Below are 20,821 nucleotides of genomic sequence, written 5' to 3'. Positions count from 1 at the left end.
GAAAATGCCCTTTAAAGAACCCCCTAGAAACAGCAAGTCTCTGAAATCCTTTAGTGAAAAACCTACATCCTCTTTTGAGGAGAAGCAAGAAAAAAAGAAAAGGGTGGCTAGTAGACATGAGAAACCAGAGACTTCAGTCTTAGAGCCTTGATGGAAGAAAAGTAGGTATAACAGAGTCTCAACAGGTCAAGAATATCATTTAATGGAATAAGGAAGGAAAGGAAAGGGAGAGGGGAAGAAAACATGAAATTTCCACAGGGAAAATTTGCAGAGGTGTTCCAGAAATGAATAGGAGAATGGAAGCTGGGAGCAACAAGGGAAGGGGAATTCATTTTGGTGAAACCAAGGAAGAGGTTATTCTCAGAAAGAGCATAGGCAGATCTACATAAGCTAAGGACCATCTATATTGATATCTTCCTTGAAATATAAAATTGTAATGGACTTATTAGACTACTTCCAATGAATAATACAAAGTGAGTACCTATTAGGTACTCTTACCGTAATGGGATTTCTGTAGATTGACCGTCTCCCAGATGATGGGAAGGACATAGCAATAACATTATCTGAAAGTAAGAAGAGTTTGTTCTCATTAAGAAATCATTAAAATTACAAAATGATGAGATTTTTTGCATTTATATACATATTTAATGTGTATTTATAGTCAAGACTAGTTATGTTTAGAAGCCCCTATTCAGGGAATTGAGTCACAAAACAGAAACAAATCAACCCTGTGACCAGATATGGACTGAGATTTGGATTAATTTCAAGGGTCATTTAGTTCTAACCTGAAGTCCCTTAGTTGAGACTAAATGAAGAAAAGCATTTGTATCTGCTCTCATCAGCAGTAACCTTAGGAGGGGAAGAACTCAGACTAACTGTAATTCATCTTTGGTCCCAGTGACCTTTAGAAGAACTCAGCCTCCATGATGGTTTTAGAAACTTTCCTTAAGTCTTCCCAGATTTCCTCCAACTTATCCTGTATAAACTTGTTTGTACATGTTATTTCCTCCAATAGGTTGTGAGTTCTTTGAGGAAAGAGACTGGTTTGTTGTTGTCTTTCTAAGTCTTCCTAGTGCTCAGCATCATGTCATGAACTTAGCAGGTACTTAATAAATTCCTTTTGACTTCCACAAATTCAGGAACTTTGCAAGACAATGACTGAAATTCTTGGAAAATCCTCAGACTGATGAAATTGGATGACAGTCCAATCATACTTTATAGATTCCATTCTAGACTGGATTATTCTAAACCCAAATTTAGGAAATTTAACAAAGAGTAGATCAGCTTCAAAATTACTATCAATTCAATATCCATTCAACTGACTTTAATGGAACCTAGCCCTGTTAATGAAGATAAATGTCAGAAGAAATATGCTAGCTGATTAATTGGACTCCTATTTTATTCCAAACGGTATTAGTCAGTTTGATATGATTGCATAGGGGTGGTGATTATAAATTCTGATAGAAGGTCTTAGAACTGTGAACTGCAGATACTAAATCTTAATTTATGCTTAGTCATAGGAAGTTTAAGAGGACTCCACCCCTGTTTTTTCTTTGTTATGGTGAGCAAGCCCATCACAGAGAAAACTCAATTATGGGATTTCCCAACTATTTTTGTTTCTCCTTCATCCCTTGACATCCCTCTATTGCCCAACATGGTGAGATGACCATGAGTACATAGTCAATGAGTGACCCCAGCTGCCCACCTGTGGCCAACCTTTCTACCAGTCCATGAATGTGCTCATTGGCTTGGTAGGATCTCCTGAAAGATCAAGATAGGTCTGTTAAGGTCTAATCAGTAGCCCGTTTGTTAACAGTGGAATTCTGAATTTTGTATAGACCCTCCTGAAATGTCAAGGGCAAGGTTTATCCAACAATAAGACTGTATTTCTGGGCTTCCCCACCCATATTGTCTGGATATCAGGTATTATAAACTAAGGATGTGGGCATTTCGGATCATGAAGAAGATCTGAGGTCCACTTAATTCAAAGGAACCATGGACCCTTTAACAAAATGTCTTTGACCCTGCCTCAATGGTTTTTCTTGCTGATTGGGTAATTATAATGCCCACAGAAAGTAGGAAGAATTCTCTTATTATAGTTTACAAAATATGTTTAAAAAATCTTTTGGCTAAGAGGTAATAAAAATAATAGCATTGCTTTCTCCTTTCTTCTTGCTTATGTATGTATTCTCCTGACTCCTTCTATTCTATATTTGCAGGCTTAGAAAGGAAATTGTAAGAACTAAGAGAAAGGTTTTTTGAATGCAAAATGTTTTGAAAAAGTAATTTGGTTTGGATTAAACCAAGACAAACTATAAACTAAATTATTGACAAGGAAACAAATTTTTTAAGTTTTAGTACATGCAAACCAACAAGCCATTATAGATAGTCATTAATTAATCTTATCAAGCTGTTCAAACCAGTAATATAAGTGAGGTCCAGGTCAAATCCATCTTTCTTATAACGTCTTTTGTTTTCTGAAACCTTGGAGAGAACAATAACAGATTTGTTAAGTATATGCCAAGCTAAAACTAAAGGACACATATGTAATATTACCTAGATATCTGTTATCCTTGCTACTATGTCCCAGGAGGAGGCAGTTAAATAGCACAATGGATAGAGTACTACGCATGGAGTTAGCCTTATGCACTTAGAAGTTGTGTGACCTTGAGCAAGTCACTCTACTTCTGTTTGCCTCAGTTTTCTTAACTGCAAAACAGGGATAACAGCCCCTATCTCCCAAGGTTGTTATAAGGATCAAATGAGATAATATTTGTAAAGGGCTTGGCACAGTCTGGCTTATAGTAGATACTACATGCATGGTCTAGCTAGAATAACAGATATGCTCCAGAATACCAAAGAGGGTTTGCCCACTTACCAGTGTTCTAGCTGCTTTTTCAAGGTCTCCTTTCGTTTTGGCCAGCTTAAATACTTTTATTATAACAAAAAATCCTAAAATTGTAAGAATATTTGCAAGCCTAATGATGAACACAAAAGAAACAGTATTGCTTCAGAACTTGTGGTAAATGGCAAGAAATGTTGAATTTCATTTTTTATTCACTCTGTTTCTACCTGGGGGACTTCAGCATTGTTTGAGTATTTTTTGGGGGGAGACTCAGGGTTTTCAATACATTGCTACAGTGACACCATTAACTCAAAAGTCATCTTAAGCCTTTAGAAGTTGAAGTTGAGATGTCCAGATTATGGAATAATAATTGGATCAAAGACCAGTTTGTTTCCCACCTTTGCCATTTATTAGCTATATGATCTTGAGAAGCTCATTTAGCTTCCATCAAATTCAATTTTTTTCTCTATAAAATATTGGGGGGAAATCATATTTTCCCTCCATAACTCCAACAAGGATTATAAGGATCAAATGAATAGGAAAAACAATTTGTAAACTTCAAAGCTCTCTTTTTAAGATGTTTTAATATCTCCATCTGTGACAATAAGAATAATGCAGTGTTCAAGTTAGGGGAATATAAGTTGGGGATGTTGGAACTAGAATTTGATAAGCCCTGATTACCAGAAATGTACTGTTGTGAACAATAAGCAGTCAGCAAACATTGATTAGTATTTGCTCTGTATTATGCACTGTGCTAACAAATATTTATAAAAAATAGAAAGACAGTCCTTGATTTCAAGGAGTTAACACTCTAATGGGGGATGACAACATCTAAAAGGGAGCTGGGGAATAGGGAAAACACTGAATCCCCAAATCTCAGAGATGGAAGGGACCTCAGCAGTGTCCTTGACAAGTGATTTCCCAGGAGTCTGCCTGAAGATTTTTATTCAGTCAGTCAACAACATTTACTGCGTTCTCACCATGTGCTAAATGCTAGTGATACAGAGAAAAGACAAGAAACAAAAAAGCCCTTAAGAACTCAGACTCCTTGAGGAGACAATATACAAATAAATTATGTACATACAACATACTGTGAAAATAGAAGGTATACTTAGAGGGACAGAACTAGGTGAGGCAAAGAGGAGCAATGTAAAAACCTACTACAGAAGGCAGTTTTGGTAGAATTTAGTAGAATACAATCTAAGGCATGGAGGTCATCTAATGCAAGAGCATGGAATTGGAAGATAATGGAAGTGTCAAGAGTGAGGAACAATAGGTCCATGGAACTAAACTGAAGAGTTCATGAAAGGACATAAGGTATACTCTGAAAATGAAGACTAGAAAGGTAAGAAGGGGCTAGGTTGTGAAGGTTTTTAAATGGCAAATAAAGGATTTTATATTTGATGTTAAAAGGAATAAGGAGTCACTAGAGTTTATTAAATTAGGGTGAGAAGTGACACAGTCAGACCCATAATTAAGAAAAATCACTTTGGCAGCTGAGTAAATATAGGACAAGAATGGGGAGAGACTTGAGTCAGGAAAACAACCAGGTTACTGCTATAGTCCTGCTGTGAGGTAATGAGAACCAATATGGTAGCTGTGGGAGATAAGGAAGTCTGTTCAAGAAATGTGGCAAAATGAATGATAAATTTTGATCATTGACTGGATATGTGGGTGAGTGCAAATGAGATGAGGATTAAACAGAGAATGGGAGCCTGGATGACTAAGAGGTTGGTGCTAGCCTCAAAAGCAGTAAGAAAATTGAAAATGGGGTGGAGGGGCAGCTAGGAGTCAGGAGGACCTGAGTTTAAATCTGATCTCAGATACTTAATAATTACCTAGCTGTGAAATCTTGGGCAAGTCACTTAATCCCAGTGCCTTGCAACACCCCCCCCCAAAAAAAAAGAAAGGAAAAAAGAAAAGGGGGTGGAGGATAATAGGGGACATTCAAATACAAGACTGTAGCTCAGGTGAGATGAGGTTAGGAATCATCAGTATAGAGATGATAGTTGAACCCTCAAGAGTTTCTGAGATCACAAAGCAAGAGAGTATATTAGAAAAAGAGAAAGAGGGTTCAAAGAGAGGCTAGGGTATGTATGGTAGAATAGGGAGGAGAGATGTCCATGTTAGTAGCAAAGAAGACCAAGGGGTTGTCAGATAGGGAGGAGGAGAACCAGTAGAGAGCAACATCATAAAAAACCTTAAGAGAAAAAAATGTCCAGAAGGAGGATATTGAAAGTGCCAAAGTTATCAGAGAGATCAAGAACTGAAAAGAAGGGCATTACTTATTGATTATGTGGATAACTAAACCACAGTGCTTAAGTAGAGCAGTGGACAGCATCCAATCTGGAGTCAGAAAGACTCATCTTCCAAGTTCAAACTCAGAAGTCCCTCAGACACTTACTAGCCATATTAGTCTGGGCAAGTCACTAGGTCATTCATCCTGCAAGCCTCCTACCCCCCACCATGACTTAAGAATTTTTTCCTATGGTTAATGTGACCTAGAGAGCAGTGAGGGTTGGGTGTGTGTGAGTTATAAAGTATGTCTCAAGGAACCCTGCAGCATATTGTAAGGGATATTGTTGGGTATATAAATTTTCAGAGTGAAAAGTTAGAGAGGCAGAAGCTGGGGGTAAAGGTGGAAAGACTGAGGGAGGTTATTTCTATTTCAGAAGCCCCAAATGGGAAAGTGTGAAGTAAAGTTAGAGAGTTACTGACCAGATAAGGAGGAAGAGAACCAGGAAGGAACAAGGTCATAAAAACCAAGAAGAGGAATATTGAAAGTGTCAAAGTTATCAGAGAGGTCAATAACTTAAAAAAAGAGTATTACCTATTGATTATATGTAAAAGTAAGCCCCAGGGGGTAGCTAGATGGCTCAGTGAGTAGAGCACTGACTCTGAAGTTAAGAGGACCTGAGTTCAAATCTAGCCTCAGATACCTGATTCTATTTAGCTGTACAGGCAAGTCACTTATTGCCTCACATCCAGGGTCATCTCTAGTCATCCTGATTTATATTTGACCACTGGACCCAGATGACTCTGAAGGATAAAGTAAATCTGGTGACTTAGCACAGCCCCCCTCACTCAAATTCAATTCATATATATATATATATATATATATATATATATATATATATATATATATATATGTATATCATGGCATCACCTCATCACTGTCATGGTCTTCTTTGAAAACAAAAGATGAACATCATCATCATCATCATCTAAGCCACAATGTCTACTAAGTGACTCAAAGAATTGAGTCAATGAGTAAGCAGTATAGAGATATTAGATTGAGGTTCCTGTGACCAGGATGGAGTCTAGCACTAAGCATCTAAACAAGTAGACTGTTTTGGACGATGTCTGAATCTAGTAGGAGTTGGGAGGTTTAGGTTAAACAGGAGAATTTTGGGGTTCTGTGATTTCCCACACAGTAGAGTTGAGGGATCTGAGATATATGTGGTTTTGTCTGTAGTTTATTAACCTTTCATTTAATTTAATTAAACTGCTTATTAAACAACTGATCAAGGAAATCAAGATGTTAAAATATGGGAAACCTCAATTTTGTAGGGACTGGCATGTAAGATAGGCATATAAAACTATTGCTGGGATTTTAAAATACTTCAGTGATTCTCAAAAATAGATTGGAAATATGCAAAAAATTACTAAATCAGCTATACTACTTCATATTTCAAAAATTGGAATTATCATTATTATTTTGATCAACATCATCACAATAGCTTGCATTTATATTGTGTTTTAAGACTTGAAAAATATTTTATAAATGTTATTTATCTCTGGAAGATAGGAACTATTTTTAATATCCATTTTATAGATAAGGAAACTGAGGAAGACAGAAATTAGGTCACACAGCTAGGAAGTAGTGTCTGAAGCTCGATTTGAACTTGTCTTCCTCTTTGTTCCAGCACTCTATCCATTATGACACCTAACTGCTTATATATACCTAGATGTCTATATCACCAAAAAGATATCAGGAGCAAGAAAATGATCTTCCAAAGAAGTCAATATATAATAATGCTCAGTGACTTCAGTGCAAAATATGACATAAGAGAGAGAAGTATTTTGAAAAATATGGTTCATTGTTAACAGAAGAGAATAAAATGCTTATAAATTACTATGAAATTACACATTTGTCATGAATACTTTCTTCAGGAAGAAAGCTGGAGAGAACAAAATATAGTGAATATTAGAAAAATAAAAAATCAACTTCAACTAAGTTGTATAATCAATGACTAGTTGCTGATGTGAAAATCACTTCAGAATCAGCTATCTGTAACCAGTCCATCAACTTATAGAAGCAAAAATAAAAATCAAGAATAAGGGATAGAGAAAAAAAGAAGAAAATGGTATATGCATTTCTAATATTCCCTAGTCAAAGAAACTATTGACACCAAAAATTAGGAATTAATCTTGATAACATTTTCTACAGGGGTGAAACTAATGTAAAACAGTCATCACATTAAGAATGCCCAAAGAGCCCAGAAACTGTTTCCACTAGTGCAATTGTCTTTTTTGCTAAATGGAAAGACTGTAATATTAGAATGTATATTTGCAAATACAAATTAGAATGTAATATTTGCAAAATATTTAGGAAAAAAATGATAAGATATTGTAGTTTCATCACTTCACAAAACAGCATGGTAGTTTAGGAAACTTGAGTCTCTAGAAAGTCTCACCTAGACCCAACTAAGATGAATCTCCCCAAAAGCACTGTACCATATACTTCAGTAAATGCCAGTAAGATAATAGACTTAAATGTTAAAAAGAATTGTTAAAAAAGAAAAAATTGGGGTGGCTGGGTGGCATAGTGGATAAAGCACCGGCCTTGGAGTCAGGAGTACCTGGGTTCAAAACAGACACTTAATAATTACCTAGCTGTGTGACCTTGGACAAGCCACTTAACCCCATTTGCCTTGCAAAAACCTAAAAAAAAAAAAAGGAAAAAAATGAAATAATGAATTTCTTTCAATTGGGTGATGAAGATGATTTTTTCTATTAAAAAATGGAAGGAATTATTAGGGATTAAGATGTGTCTAATTTATTAAAATTATACAAGCAAAATTATTTTTCATAAAGAAAACTGACAAATTAGGAAAAGCATTACTCAAGTGATTGTCTTTTTTTTTATTTGTATCCTCAACATGTATATATCTGGCTTATTGAATCAAGTATTTTCCCAAGCAATGTGCATCTTTATCTATTTGTGTCTGCTAATCCTACTTAACTTTTTTTTTTGTGTACTTCTATCAGTTTGCCATAAGGAAATCCACCCAATGTTCCAAGGGAGAGTCTCTTGACATAATGATACCACCATTGGAACATATTGGTTGTCCATCAGATATTTCTTGCTTTAGCTACGAAAAATACATTTTTCCATAATTTCTTTGATGACTTTATTTTCCTTCTCTTGCATGATTCCTTGACTTGATGTGGCTCATGCCCACAATGCAACTCTCTATTGACTTTTAGATGATCATCCTAAATTCCTTGGAGGACATGGTATTCTACAACCAAAAGCCATGAAATCAACCCATATGAAAATTGGATTTTAAAGGATGGGACCTTCATTTTCAGAAACACGATGTCATTAATCTAATTTAATATAATATAGTATTTATATTAATATAATTTCACAATTTGCCCAAAATAATCCAGTCCACATTCCTTACTCATTCCTACTCAGCTGGTTATCTATTTGTAGCATCCAAGATATACAAATTGATTAGTTTATGTAGGTGTCCATCCAATTGTAAATAACAGTCTTTAGATTACACATTCCTCATTCACTTAATTTTTTCTTGAAGTCACCATAAAGTCTTCTGAATATTTATAAATCTCATCTAGGAATCTGTGCAATATTTAGAGGCTAGCTGAAATCAGTACAACACCCTCCACAAACAGGAGAGTAGAAGATGTCAGGACCAATTGAGAATCCCTCTTTGATTTGGATTCTTCACTAGATCTCTTCCATGGGCAGACAACTTTGGTGAGCACATCTCATTATTTATTCCTCACTTGTCAATAATGGGAGATTGGAAGGATTCCAAACAAGGAAATCTTTGATGTTATTTATTTCCAAGAATCCTAATAATTTTGGCATATGCCCAGGACATGTATTGGTAGAGATGACCCTTTAAGACACTAGTTTGTTTTATATATATATATATAAAAGAAGAACCTTCTTTTAAACTCAACAATGAAAACAGCTATCTTTTTTATTCAGACTACTTTATACTAGAAAAGATATAATCTGCCTTGGAATTTCTTTTCCTCAATTCCGCTTGCTCCTTTCTAATTCTCTCATCAAGAATGTCCTCAATATAAATATAATGAATTCAATGCTCATGGAAATTTTTTTTTTTAGATTTTTCAAGGCAAATGGGGTTAAGTGGCTTGCCCAAGGCCACACGGCTAGGTAATTATTAAGTGTCTGAGGTTGGATTTGAACCCAGGTACTCCTGACTCCAAGGCCAGTGCTGTATTCACTGTGCCACTTAGCTACCCAAGGAAAATTTTTTTTTAATATAAAAGTTTGATCATGAAGTTGTAGATCTCAAGCCAAAGGATCCCTCTAATGCCAGCTAGTTCAACTTCCTATTTTTAGAATAAAATTTGTAACTGAAAAAAATAATTATTACTAGCCAATGACTAGAAGGGTCCCCCCCCCCCATTTTTACCCTCATTTCTAGACATGACTCTGAAGGTTGAGCTAACCTTCTGATCTATCCAGAAAGTTTTGGTGGAAATAAATTCTTTAACTAAATTGCCCAAGACTGAGGCTAATTTATAAGTAAATGACAATCAGAATTCAAGTCTATCTCTTCATTATAATATTCATTTCTTCATTAATTGTTAACCAGTCAGAGCTGATGGTCTTCCTAGAGAATACTCCTCTTCCAAAAGAGCATATAAACTGTGAACCTGCCACCATAATTGACTTTGGTCTAAAGAGAGGTGGTCAAATGACAATTCTTTTATTAAAATGCTGGCATTATTAATAAAATGATTAAATCACCAAGAAATCATATCTCTCTAACCCTTTTAATGCCACATAACTTTTGCTATACTGTTGAAATATATGACCTCTTTCTCAGAATTATGTTTTATAAAATCAATAGTTGAAACGAATGATAAATTTTTGTTTAAAGTAGACAAAAACAAAGAATTTTTTTTTTTATCGTTTAACGGATCCCTTGAACTCTCTGTCCATGTATCCCTTGGGTGTGTGCGTGTGGCGGGGGGAGGTAGTCCAAGGAGAAGAATTCTTGTTTTTGAGATAAGAAAATTGAAGCTCAAGGAGATTAAAAAGTATTCCTAAGGTCACATAGGTGGGAAGTAAAGTCAAGATGAAGGATCAAAATGGAAGGAAGAAGAGAAATAGAAAATAGAAATAGAAAATAGAAATAGAAATAGAAAAAAGGCATAAAATCCCCCATCAAATTTTATAGCATGCTCTTTTTGCCATCAACAAGAGTGGAGGAAAAGCATTTGGGCATTACAATTCCCATGTGCTTCCAGATGAAGTGGAAATGGTACTAAAAAAATACCAAAGACCAAAAAAAAAAAAAGAAATCAGAATTGAACCAAACACATATAATTTAGGTCTGAGGGATATTCAGGAGGTGAAAATATAACATTTATTTTATCTATCTAAGGAGCTCATAAATGTAAGTAATTATTACATAGAAATTTTCTTTTTCTTTGACAATTTGGAAAAATTCATTTGTGAATGAATGCAACTGGGATTTTACATTAAAAAAACCAGTTTATTAATGACTTTTCTAATTTTTCCTTCTGTGTTGTACTGTTCAAGCAATTTTATTGTTCAGAGAATTTATCTTTTATATTTTAGAGATAATCCATTTATTTTAATTTCTAAAGTATTTTTAAAAAGTCTTTTCTAAAGTTTTGCTGGTGGTTTCTAAAGTATTTAGCATAAATCTGCACAGTAATTTTTGATATTTTTATTAATTCTATTGTATCTGTTGCAAGAAGCTTTACACCACTTTTGGCTTTAGTAACATGAGCTGTCTCTCTCCATTAAAAAATTAAAATTGGCTATTTATTAATTGTATTAGTTTTGTAAATAGTCATTGGTTTTATCAAATTATTTTTACTCTTCATTTAATTAATTTCTCCTTTGATCATAATTTATTTTTTCTTTCCTTTGGTGTATAATTTTATTTTATAATTTTTAAAAAAGAGTCAGTTTTCCCCCTCTTTTTAATATTGTAAATTTGCCTCTATGTGATTTTTTTGATTAAAACCTATACATTCTAATATATTGCAATTTTGTTATCTTTGGAATATTGAGTAACTATTACTGCAATTTCTCTTTTTTTATCCAGACTTTTATAAATAATTTTCTAAATTTCACAATAATAATTTATATAGTTCTTTATAATTTATAATAATGCTTTGGTACTATTGTAAACTCTGTACCCTATGATCCTTTTCTTATTATTTCTTCTAGTTTTACTGAATTGAATTATTATAATTTGACCCATAAAGTCATAACTAGGTCAATATTTCCTTTTTATCTTTTGCTTTTCTAAATTTTTCTGTGTTTCCCTCTATAATCTAGAATGTTGTCAATTATTATGAAAATTCCATAGCCATCATATAATGTATTTTTTCTAAGTTCTCTTTATATATAATTATAGCATTCAGCTTCTGTATTTTCAATACTGAACCAATCAAGTTTTTCTTAAGTACTTATGTATTGTTGAATTTCTCATATTCTCATAAAGAATTTCCTTTACTCTTTCCCCTCTCAACTTCCTTCTCTATGAAAGGAAGGGAATAGGGTCTACAAGGGAAAGAGGTACAATATGAATGCTGAAAGAATTCTAATACTTTATGTACTTTATGGGTTTCATCCAGTCCAAAGATCACTCTCCTTATTAGAGATGATAAGATTTTTTTAAAAAGAGAGTTAAGCAGCTCTTTCTTCACATATTTTATTACCATAATTCCATCTATCCTAAGCATCATCAGTCTTAGCTCTTTTCAAAATTTTCTTCCCCTGTATTAAAAAAATTCTTTTTAAAGTATCTTTAGCTCTCCTCACCAATGTCAGTTCTCTCAATCATGACTTTGTTCTTACAAGATAGTACCAAGCTTTTGTATTCATCCACTTTCTTCTACTCTTGCTTCCAGCTTCTTTATGGGTTTTTACAATTTTTTTAATTACAAAATTTTTTAAATCTAATTTTGTTGAGTATCCTGTGAATTAAGTTGGTCTTTTTTAGGTAATTTCTCTTTTTTCCTCTTACTTTTGTTGGAATAATTTTTCTTTTTGCCTTTAGAAATTTATTCTTAAGACTTAACAGCCTTCTTAGACTGATTTTCTCAGAGATTTCTAACCTGCAATCAGTGGCAGTCTGAGCCATAGATCTAAGGGACTGGGGTTGTGAGGTGTCAGCAAACTTGAATGGGAAAAATAAATTCATTCAGTCAGTGAGCATTTATTAAGGAACTACTGTGTACCAGACAATGTGCTAAATGCTAGGGATACAAAGAAATGCACAAGATAGTTCCTGCCTTTGAGAAGCTTCCAATCTAAGAGACAACAGCTCACAAATAGCTATGTGCAAGTAAATCCTATTGAGGATAAATAGGAAATACTCAACAGAAGGAAGACATTAGAATTAAGAGGGCTTGGGAAAGACTTCCTATAGAAAGCAGAATTTTTAAATGGGAATTGAAGGAAGCCAGGTAAACAAGGAGGTATAGAGAGGAAAATGGGTTTCTAGGCATAGGGGACAGGCAGAGAAAATTCTCAGAGCTAATAGATGGAATGTCAAGGGACAACCAGGAGATCCCCATCATTGACTAGATCAAAGAGCACTTAGGTTGAGGGTGGTATAAGATGTAAGAAAAACTATAAAGGTGGTGGTATGAAGGTGAGGTTTTGAAAGACACTGAATGCCAAAAAGAAGATTTTATATTTAATCTTGGAGGTGATAAGGAGCCACTGGAAAATATCCCCTTCAAGAAACATATTCTGTTGGAGGGGATCACTTGTGTACACATGTATCTATCCACACAAATATACATATTAACAAATGTCAAAATATTTTGCAGACATCTCATTTCCCAGAACAAACATGCTATATCCTGAGCTTGGCATAACAATACTCCTTTGCACTCTCGATGACATCACCTTCTGGCAAAGTGTATTGCTTGAACCAGAACCAGGTGTTCACTAAGGGATTTAGGTAACTGTTTTGTTGGAAGATGGAAGATATGGAAAGAATTCATGTACAAGGAGTATGAGTTGAGTTTTTAAGGAAACTGGAGATTCTACAAGTTAGAACAAAGATAATGAAATGAAAAATAGAGTGTAATATATGAGGAATGAGAAGACTAATTAGTTCAGACTATTGAGAGTATGAAGGGGGATAATGTAAAGTGAGACAGGTAAGACAGGAACTTAATATCAAAAAGAGTTTATATTTGATGTCAAATTTGATCATGATCAGATTTATACTTTTAAGAAAATCATGATGGTAAATAGGTGGAAGATGGTTTAGAAAGAAATGAGACAATCTAGTAGAAATTGGGATTAAATTATCATATCATATAATATAAATAATTCAAGACAGATATACAACCCGAATATTAAAAAAAATCACACCATAAAAACTTGGAAGAGAAGGAAGTTATGGATAGGAGATGAATTCTTAAATAAACAAATGATAGAAGCAAATAGAAGAAGCATATATGGAATTCTGATACATAGAATTGAAATGTTTGTACAAAAAAAAAAATCATTGTCTCTTGGTTAAGAAGAAAAGTTGCACATAAGAAGGGAGAAAAAACATTGTGTCAGGTGTCTCTCATAGGGGTTTGGTATTCGTGTGTGTTTGTGTGTGTGGAAAACTGAAAGCAAATAATTAAAGAATGAACTTCTCACATTAGCAAAAATTAAGAAAAATGTAAATCAAAGCAACCCTGATATTTCACCATATATCTGGTACATTGACAAAGGTAGGAATAACAATGTTGTAGACACAGGCTTACTAATGCTTTGTTGGTGGAGTTGTGAATTAGTACAAACTTTCTTGAAAGCAATTGGGAATTATGCAAATGAAGTGTTCAAAGTGGCCACATCATTTGATCCAAATATTCCACTGCTAGACACATACTATAAAGAAGTCATTGACAAAAAAGTTCCGTAGATACCAGAATATTTTTATTTATACACTTTTATTATACTCTTTCTGTGGTAGTAAAGAACTGGAAACAAAGTTGATATCAATCAAAAGGGGAATGGCTAAACAAATTAACAAATTATGGGATATAAATACCACGAACTATTACAATATTGAAAGAAATGATGAATACCATAATTATAGAGACGTGGAAAGACTTTCATGAACTGATGCAAAGTGAAGCAATAATCAGGAAAACAATAAATACAATGATTACAAAAATGGAAATGGAAACAACAATCATAAAATAGTAAAAAAAATGAATTTTTGAAATTACAAAGAACAAGATCTGGAAGAGGTAGGATCCAAAATGTAGAATATTGTATATATATCAGAATTTTTTATTGCAATGATTTTTTTCTCTTGAAGTAGAAGAGTACCAGGCCTGGAGTCAAGAGGACCTGAGTTCAAATTCGGATTCAGACACTTAATACTCAGTGGTATGACCTTTGGCAAGTAGCCCACTGCCTTGCAAAAAAAAAAAAAGAAAAAATCATTCTTATATGGTATGGTTCTCTGGGCAAAAGAGAGATGCATTGGAGGCTTTTTTTTTTTTTAAAAAAAAAAAAACTAAAGATATTAATAAGAATCTGTTTCAAAAAAGAAGAGAGAATTCACTCAGACAAATTACTAATCTAGGTAAGAAATGATAAGGGCCTGAATTAAGGTTATGACTGTTTATATAGGGAAAGAATTAGTTGTGAGAAATTGTGGAGCTAGAAATAACAGCTGATTGGCTAATATGGGATGAAGGAGGGTGAAGAATCAAAGATAATGTTAAGGCTATGAACCTGAGAGATTTGAATAGGAATAGGGAAGTCACTTGGGATAAAGTGGAAGGAAATAATCAGTTCAGAAGACTATAAATCCAGTTTAAAATATGACAGTTGGTAAAAAAAAAAGAGAGAGATAAGAGGCTAGAACAAAATCTTTGAGTGTACCCGCAGTTAGAGCATATGTTATGGTTGATAACCTAGCAAAGAACAAAGGAGTGACCAGACAAGTGGAGGAAAAGAAGAAAGAAAAAGTAGGGTTATAAATATCCAGAAAACAGAGAGTATACAAAAGATAATCTTCCTTCATTGATTCTAGAACTGTTAGTCATCCTGGTTCATTTGGACATTATTTAGGGCAGAATCTCAGGATGCCAAGATAAGCCAGACACCTAGATGCCCTATCCTAAGATGACCTATTGGACACATCATCATTAAATTGTTTAATCCTATGTATTACATTTTTCCTATTAATTACTTGTCACAGCTGTCACACTATCAAAAGATCTATGTCTTTCTGGCATTAGATTGTAAACTCCTTGAGGGCAGGGACTGTCTTTTGCTTCTTATACAGATAGTACAGTGCCTGGCTAAGAGTTGGTACTTAATAAATATTGATTGATTGATTGATTGATTGATTGTAATCCAGTAGAATCTTTCCTCTTGACTTATGGACTTCATCACAGATGTGAGAGTGGAAATCTCCTTGCTATCTCAAAAGCTATATTTACCACTATCTTACATGGTTGATACTTGATAACTATTAATTAACATGTTCAAATTTTAATTGGAGAGTCAGACTCCTCCTCTTAGTTCATTCAAAAATACTGATCAAGCTCCAAGAGTCTCAGTTCTATTTAGATAAAATGAGACTTACTTTTAAAATATTCTGTAAATCTGAAAGTACCATGTAAATACTATGTAGTAGCAGTAATAATAATAGTACTCTTGAATAATGTCATTTGAAAGTTAAAATCAAGCAAAATTTGGGGGCAGCTAGGTGGTACAGTGGATAGAGCACCAGCCCTGGAGACAGGAGGATCTGAGTTCAAATCCAGCCTCAGACACTTAATAATGGTCTAGCTGTGTGAATTTGGGCAAGTCACTTTATTTTTTTATATGTTTTTTTATTCTGCAAAACAACTTTTATTTATAAAGACTAATGAGACAAAGTAAAAACCTTTCTCATTCCAAGAGATTCATGTATAAATTTACAAAATTAGAACAGTTCTAAAGAAAAAAAATTAAGAAATCATTAAAAGCAATGCTCTTTCTAGAAATCCAAGTTAATAGTTTTATATTTTCATTCCTTTAAAGTCTTCCTAATTTCTCCAATTAAAAAATATTATTTAACCATGATCAACAAAGGACTGGGTAAAACAGCATACCACACTTGGTAAGAAATAGGCACTTGAAGATGGGCTAGTAAAATATCATGCTACTATACATGCTGCATCCCACTCTTGAGTGTTCAAGTCTATTGCAAATCCCTACAGATTATGGAGGAAGAGGAACTGAGCTTCCATAACAAAAAAAAAGGAACTTTTTCAATTTAGTCAAGTTATAACGCAGTTTAATTTTTATTTGTGCCCTGAAGATGTTACAAAATCATTGGTCTTTTCTGCAGGAAGCATTTATATCTTGGACACAAGTCTTGGAGCAAAGCTTGGCTAGACCAGCCAGACCAGCCAAGCTGGTCTTTTTCCCTAAATTCAATTGGTTTTGTCACTGGGAAAGATGAAAAGGAGAATGGGTTCTGATCCATTTGGAAAATCAAAGTTACATTTCTTTCTCCCATTTTTTTTGAGGGGGGGAATAAGGGTAAGAATAGATCAAATGAAATCCTTTTCACCAAAGTCATTAATTTCTTTTTGCAATGTTTCTTTACTAACATTTTAAGCTTCTTCCCCAATAATCTCTACCCTACTTTCCATTATCAGGTCTAAGTAGAGTTTTATAGTATTACATTTCGTAGTCTTTTGGAAGACCTGTCCTATCTAGATAAAATTTAGTTTGAACCTCTCTCTCTAAGTGAGCATTTCTTTCTTTTGCCCTCAGATCTCTTTCTTTAATGGGAAGCAGCTAAGCTATGCCTTCTACTGCAATGGGCAAGTCACTTTAACCCCATTGTCTTCAATAAATAAAATTTTTTTTTAAATCAAGCAGAAATTTAAGTAGAACTTTTTCAAGCAACATAGTGTAGAATTCAAACAGTGATAGTAGTAATATTTGTGTAAAAAGAGAGCTATAAAAAAAACAAGAAAAGCACACAATATTTCAAGATACATAAATTATATATTTCTTACTTGCAGATTTTGGAACTTCCTTTAACATCAAAAGCAATACAAACTATATCCAATATCAGGATCGAGAGAGTAGTAAGGAAATCTAGTATATTCAATAATGAAGAAAAATAATCTTTCACTCTGTAATGCAAGCAAAATGATGAAACTTACATCTCAAAAGAAATATAAGATTTTTTAAAAAGCCCCAATCCTTTTCACTCTCACTACTAATCCCAAGTAATTAGCTAATCCACTTTAAGAGATTAATATAGGGGCAGCTAGGTAGTGTAGTGGATAGAGCACTGGCCCTGGAGTCACTAGTACTTGAGTTCAAGTCTGGCCTCAGACACTTAATAATTACCTAGCTGTGTGGCCTTGGGCAAGCCACTTAACCCCATTTGCCTTGCAAAGAAAAAAAACACCTAAAAAAAAAGGAGATTAATATGATGGCATTTGAAAGATTAAGAAGAAAACACTGTTTCAAAAGGTAATGGTTTCATCCTAAATTTTCATTATTTTCCTTAACAAAAATGCCAACACCAGCTTAAATAACAACTACTCATTAGAGTACAATCACTGAGAGCTAATCTGGCATCAAATAATGCTCACTAGCTTTATATATTTTTTTTAAAAATCCAACTTACCCTTCTAAAAAGATTTGAAATAGCACATCAGCAAGGTAGAAGAAATACAAAAGTAAAAAAATTATATGATAGATGAAATCTAACTCCGAACTCTCAGAAGTGGCTAAAGTTGCAATCAGGAGTATAAAATGAATGATGATCAGTAAGATACCAAATAATCTATAAGGATAAAAAAAAAGTATATCAGGAAAGAAAAAAATGAATTTCCTACTTCATATCTGACCTTAAGCCTTCTACAAATTCATATTTTTAAACCAAAAAATAGAATATTACACATCATCATCATCATTTGAGTTGAAATTCAGAAAAAAAAACAAAAGAAGAAACCCCAAACTTCTATCCTTTTATGCCCAAAGGCTGGGAACAGGTATTTGTATATATAAGGGTAGGGGAGAGGGAAGGGTTTTTTGGATATTAGTGGAAGAAATTAAAATATTTTTATTCACTTTTAAGCAAATGATCATAGACATTCTTATTAGTTTGGGAGATGAATTTTCCTCTTCCTTTGGCTTTTACAAGTCTACATCTTCCATGAGAATTCTCTCACTGCATTCTGTAACTACATGCTACATAGCCTCAAGTATTCAGTTAGGCAAGCCTTTTCTGTATTACTTCTTGATCCTTCTCTAGCACATGCTCTATAGTGCCTGTTCCAAATCTGTCCCTTCAAGTTCCCCTTTCCAGTCCTTCCTCCTTCACACTTTCAGTAGGTGACTTTTCCTCCTACATTGCTAAGGTAAAGAAGCTCCTCTTCTCTTTTCCTCTGGTATCTGAGGAAGAGTAGATCTTCTATCTAAAGTTAATCAATCACTCCTTTCTTCTCCCCCTGCCTCCTCCCCCTCAAAAATTCCAATTTCATATCTCACTTTCCTAGCTTGGGATCTTGCTTCCTCAATCAGAATCTCTCTTGAATTCTAATCTATCCATGTCTATTGGCTCCTTTTCTTTTGCCCATGGACATGTTCAGGTCTTCCCTATCCTAAAAGGTCCTCCCTCCATTTTACCACCCCTTAGAGATACCTTATCATCTCTACTCTCCATTTACTCCAGATTTCTTGAAGGGTTGATACTAGCTGTCTGTCTCCATTCACTTTTCAACCCTTGCAGTATGGCTTCTATCTTTACCATTCTAATAATACCATATATATAGATATAGATATAGATATATATTTATATATATACACACATAAGAGTTTAATGTTTGCAAAATAGATTATGTACATAAATTATCTCAGAGTCTACTTCTTACATTTACTACTGTGTGGTTTTAGACAAGTCATGGATCTTAGTTTCCTCATTTGTATTTGAAACATAAAAGGGTTGGTCAGAAAGGTCCCTTTTAGCTTGAGAGTTATTATCCTGTAATCCTCAAACCAACTCAAGTGAATATGAAAGATATCATAACCCACATTTGACAGGGGATGAAACGGAAACTCAGAGGAATTAGTTGACTGGTCTCGTTAGTAAAGAGATATTTGAATCTGGGTACCTTTCTACCCCAAATCCAGTCATCTTTGAACCATACCAGATTGCCCTGCTATTGCTACTCATTTCTGAAAGATCACTTAGTGACCCTAAATCTAATGGCCTCCTTGCCACATCTTGTAATGTTCACCATTAGCTGCTCCATGATGTTTTTTCTTCCTTTGACTTCACTGACACCACACTACCCTATTTCTTTGATATCTCTAATTTAAATTTTTGTTTTTACTAGTTTCCTTTCCCTCATTTGGGACTATCCTGAGTCCTTTTCTTTTTTTCCTTAAGTCTTTCTCAGTGATCTCATTCACTCCCAGAGTTTCAACAGTTACTCCCAAATCTACTGAAAACTCTGTGGCACTCCAAACATGATTCAATTAGGTCAATGTTCTAAGTGCTCACTCTTTGGAGGGGACTGAGCTAGGTGCTAAGGATACAGATGCAGAAATTAAATAGTAACTCAGGTGGCCATCTCCACCTAAGATCAACCGTTAGCCACTCAAACTCACCTTAAGCTGATCTAAATCAGAATTTACCATCTCTCTTTACACTTGATCTTCCTGATTTTCCCCAGCTATTCAATGATACTGTCCTTCTCCCCAACTCATAACTTGGGAGTCATTTTTAGACTCCTTACTCTCCCTCCTCACATACATCCAGTCTCCAAGCCTTAGCAAGTTCTATACCCCTGACAATGAAAAATAAATGAAGAGTTATAATCCCAAGCTATAATCCTGTATTGTAGCCACAGTTATTTTTATTAGCTTACTATGACTTCATCCCTGTGGAAAACTCTCCTGGGGAATTCCTTTAATTGATGCATATTCATAAATTGTCATAACAATTTGTGGAGAGTCGGCAAGGAGCAAGAAGAGATTAAATAATTAAATGTTATTAAATAATCACTTTTAAAATAAATTACATACATATAATATAAATAAATATGTAATTTTTTGGTCTAGACATTTAAGTTCATGTGGGAATGAAAATTTCCTCTACTGAAACATATCAGCAACTATTCTGTAATTTATAGCCTTAGAAATTTTTGTGGGTCTGTAAGAGATGAAATAACTTGTCCAGTCACATAGCTGGTATATGTCAGAGGGACGATTTGTACTTAAGACTTTTTTCCTTCTATCCAATATGTCTTATTTTATCTTTTCATTGAATTTTTGAGATCCTTAATATTTCTTGAACAAATGAAAATATGCTTTTAAGAACCCACTATATAATGTTAATATAAGTAGTTCATCTAACAAAATAAAAAACCACTTCATGGCCCAAGTAATGTTTTTGACAACAAAATAAATCTTTTCTGCTTAGAACTAGGGATCAAATAAAAGGAAAACTACTATGAATTAGAAAAAAATTCTGAATTATATTTTAAAAGAAATGGTTATTTTTTTAGTACTGATAGTGATTAAAGGAGAGGAGCAGCTAGGTGACACAGTAGATAGAGCACTGGCCTTGGGAGTCAGAAGGACAGGAGTTTGAATCCAGTCTTAAATATTTGAGACTTACTGTGTGACCTTGGGCAAGACACTTTACCCTGATTGTC

The 20,821-nt window shown here is 34.0% G+C and overlaps 1 protein-coding gene across 1 annotated transcript in view; it reads right to left on the bottom strand.

The window, feature by feature from the left end:
* Positions 1 to 20,821, bottom strand: part of LOC141508522 (phosphatidylinositol 3,4,5-trisphosphate 3-phosphatase TPTE2-like) — an 85,695-nt gene that overhangs the window by 38,468 nt on the left and 26,406 nt on the right. Inside the window, exons 6-10 of the mRNA XM_074217214.1 lie at positions 17,785 to 17,943; positions 17,162 to 17,281; positions 2,879 to 2,978; positions 2,421 to 2,484; positions 499 to 563 (exon numbers count right to left, since the gene is read on the bottom strand). Coding sequence (XP_074073315.1) covers positions 499 to 563; positions 2,421 to 2,484; positions 2,879 to 2,978; positions 17,162 to 17,281; positions 17,785 to 17,943 — 508 coding nt within the window. The remainder of the gene's footprint in view (positions 1 to 498; positions 564 to 2,420; positions 2,485 to 2,878; positions 2,979 to 17,161; positions 17,282 to 17,784; positions 17,944 to 20,821) is intronic.

This window comes from Macrotis lagotis, chromosome 1 (assembly GCF_037893015.1).
Source record: "Macrotis lagotis isolate mMagLag1 chromosome 1, bilby.v1.9.chrom.fasta, whole genome shotgun sequence".
NCBI classification, from domain to species: Eukaryota; Metazoa; Chordata; class Mammalia; order Peramelemorphia; family Peramelidae; genus Macrotis; species Macrotis lagotis.
Note: the sequence above shows the minus strand (reverse complement) of the source record. Positions and strands in the feature narration are given on the sequence as shown.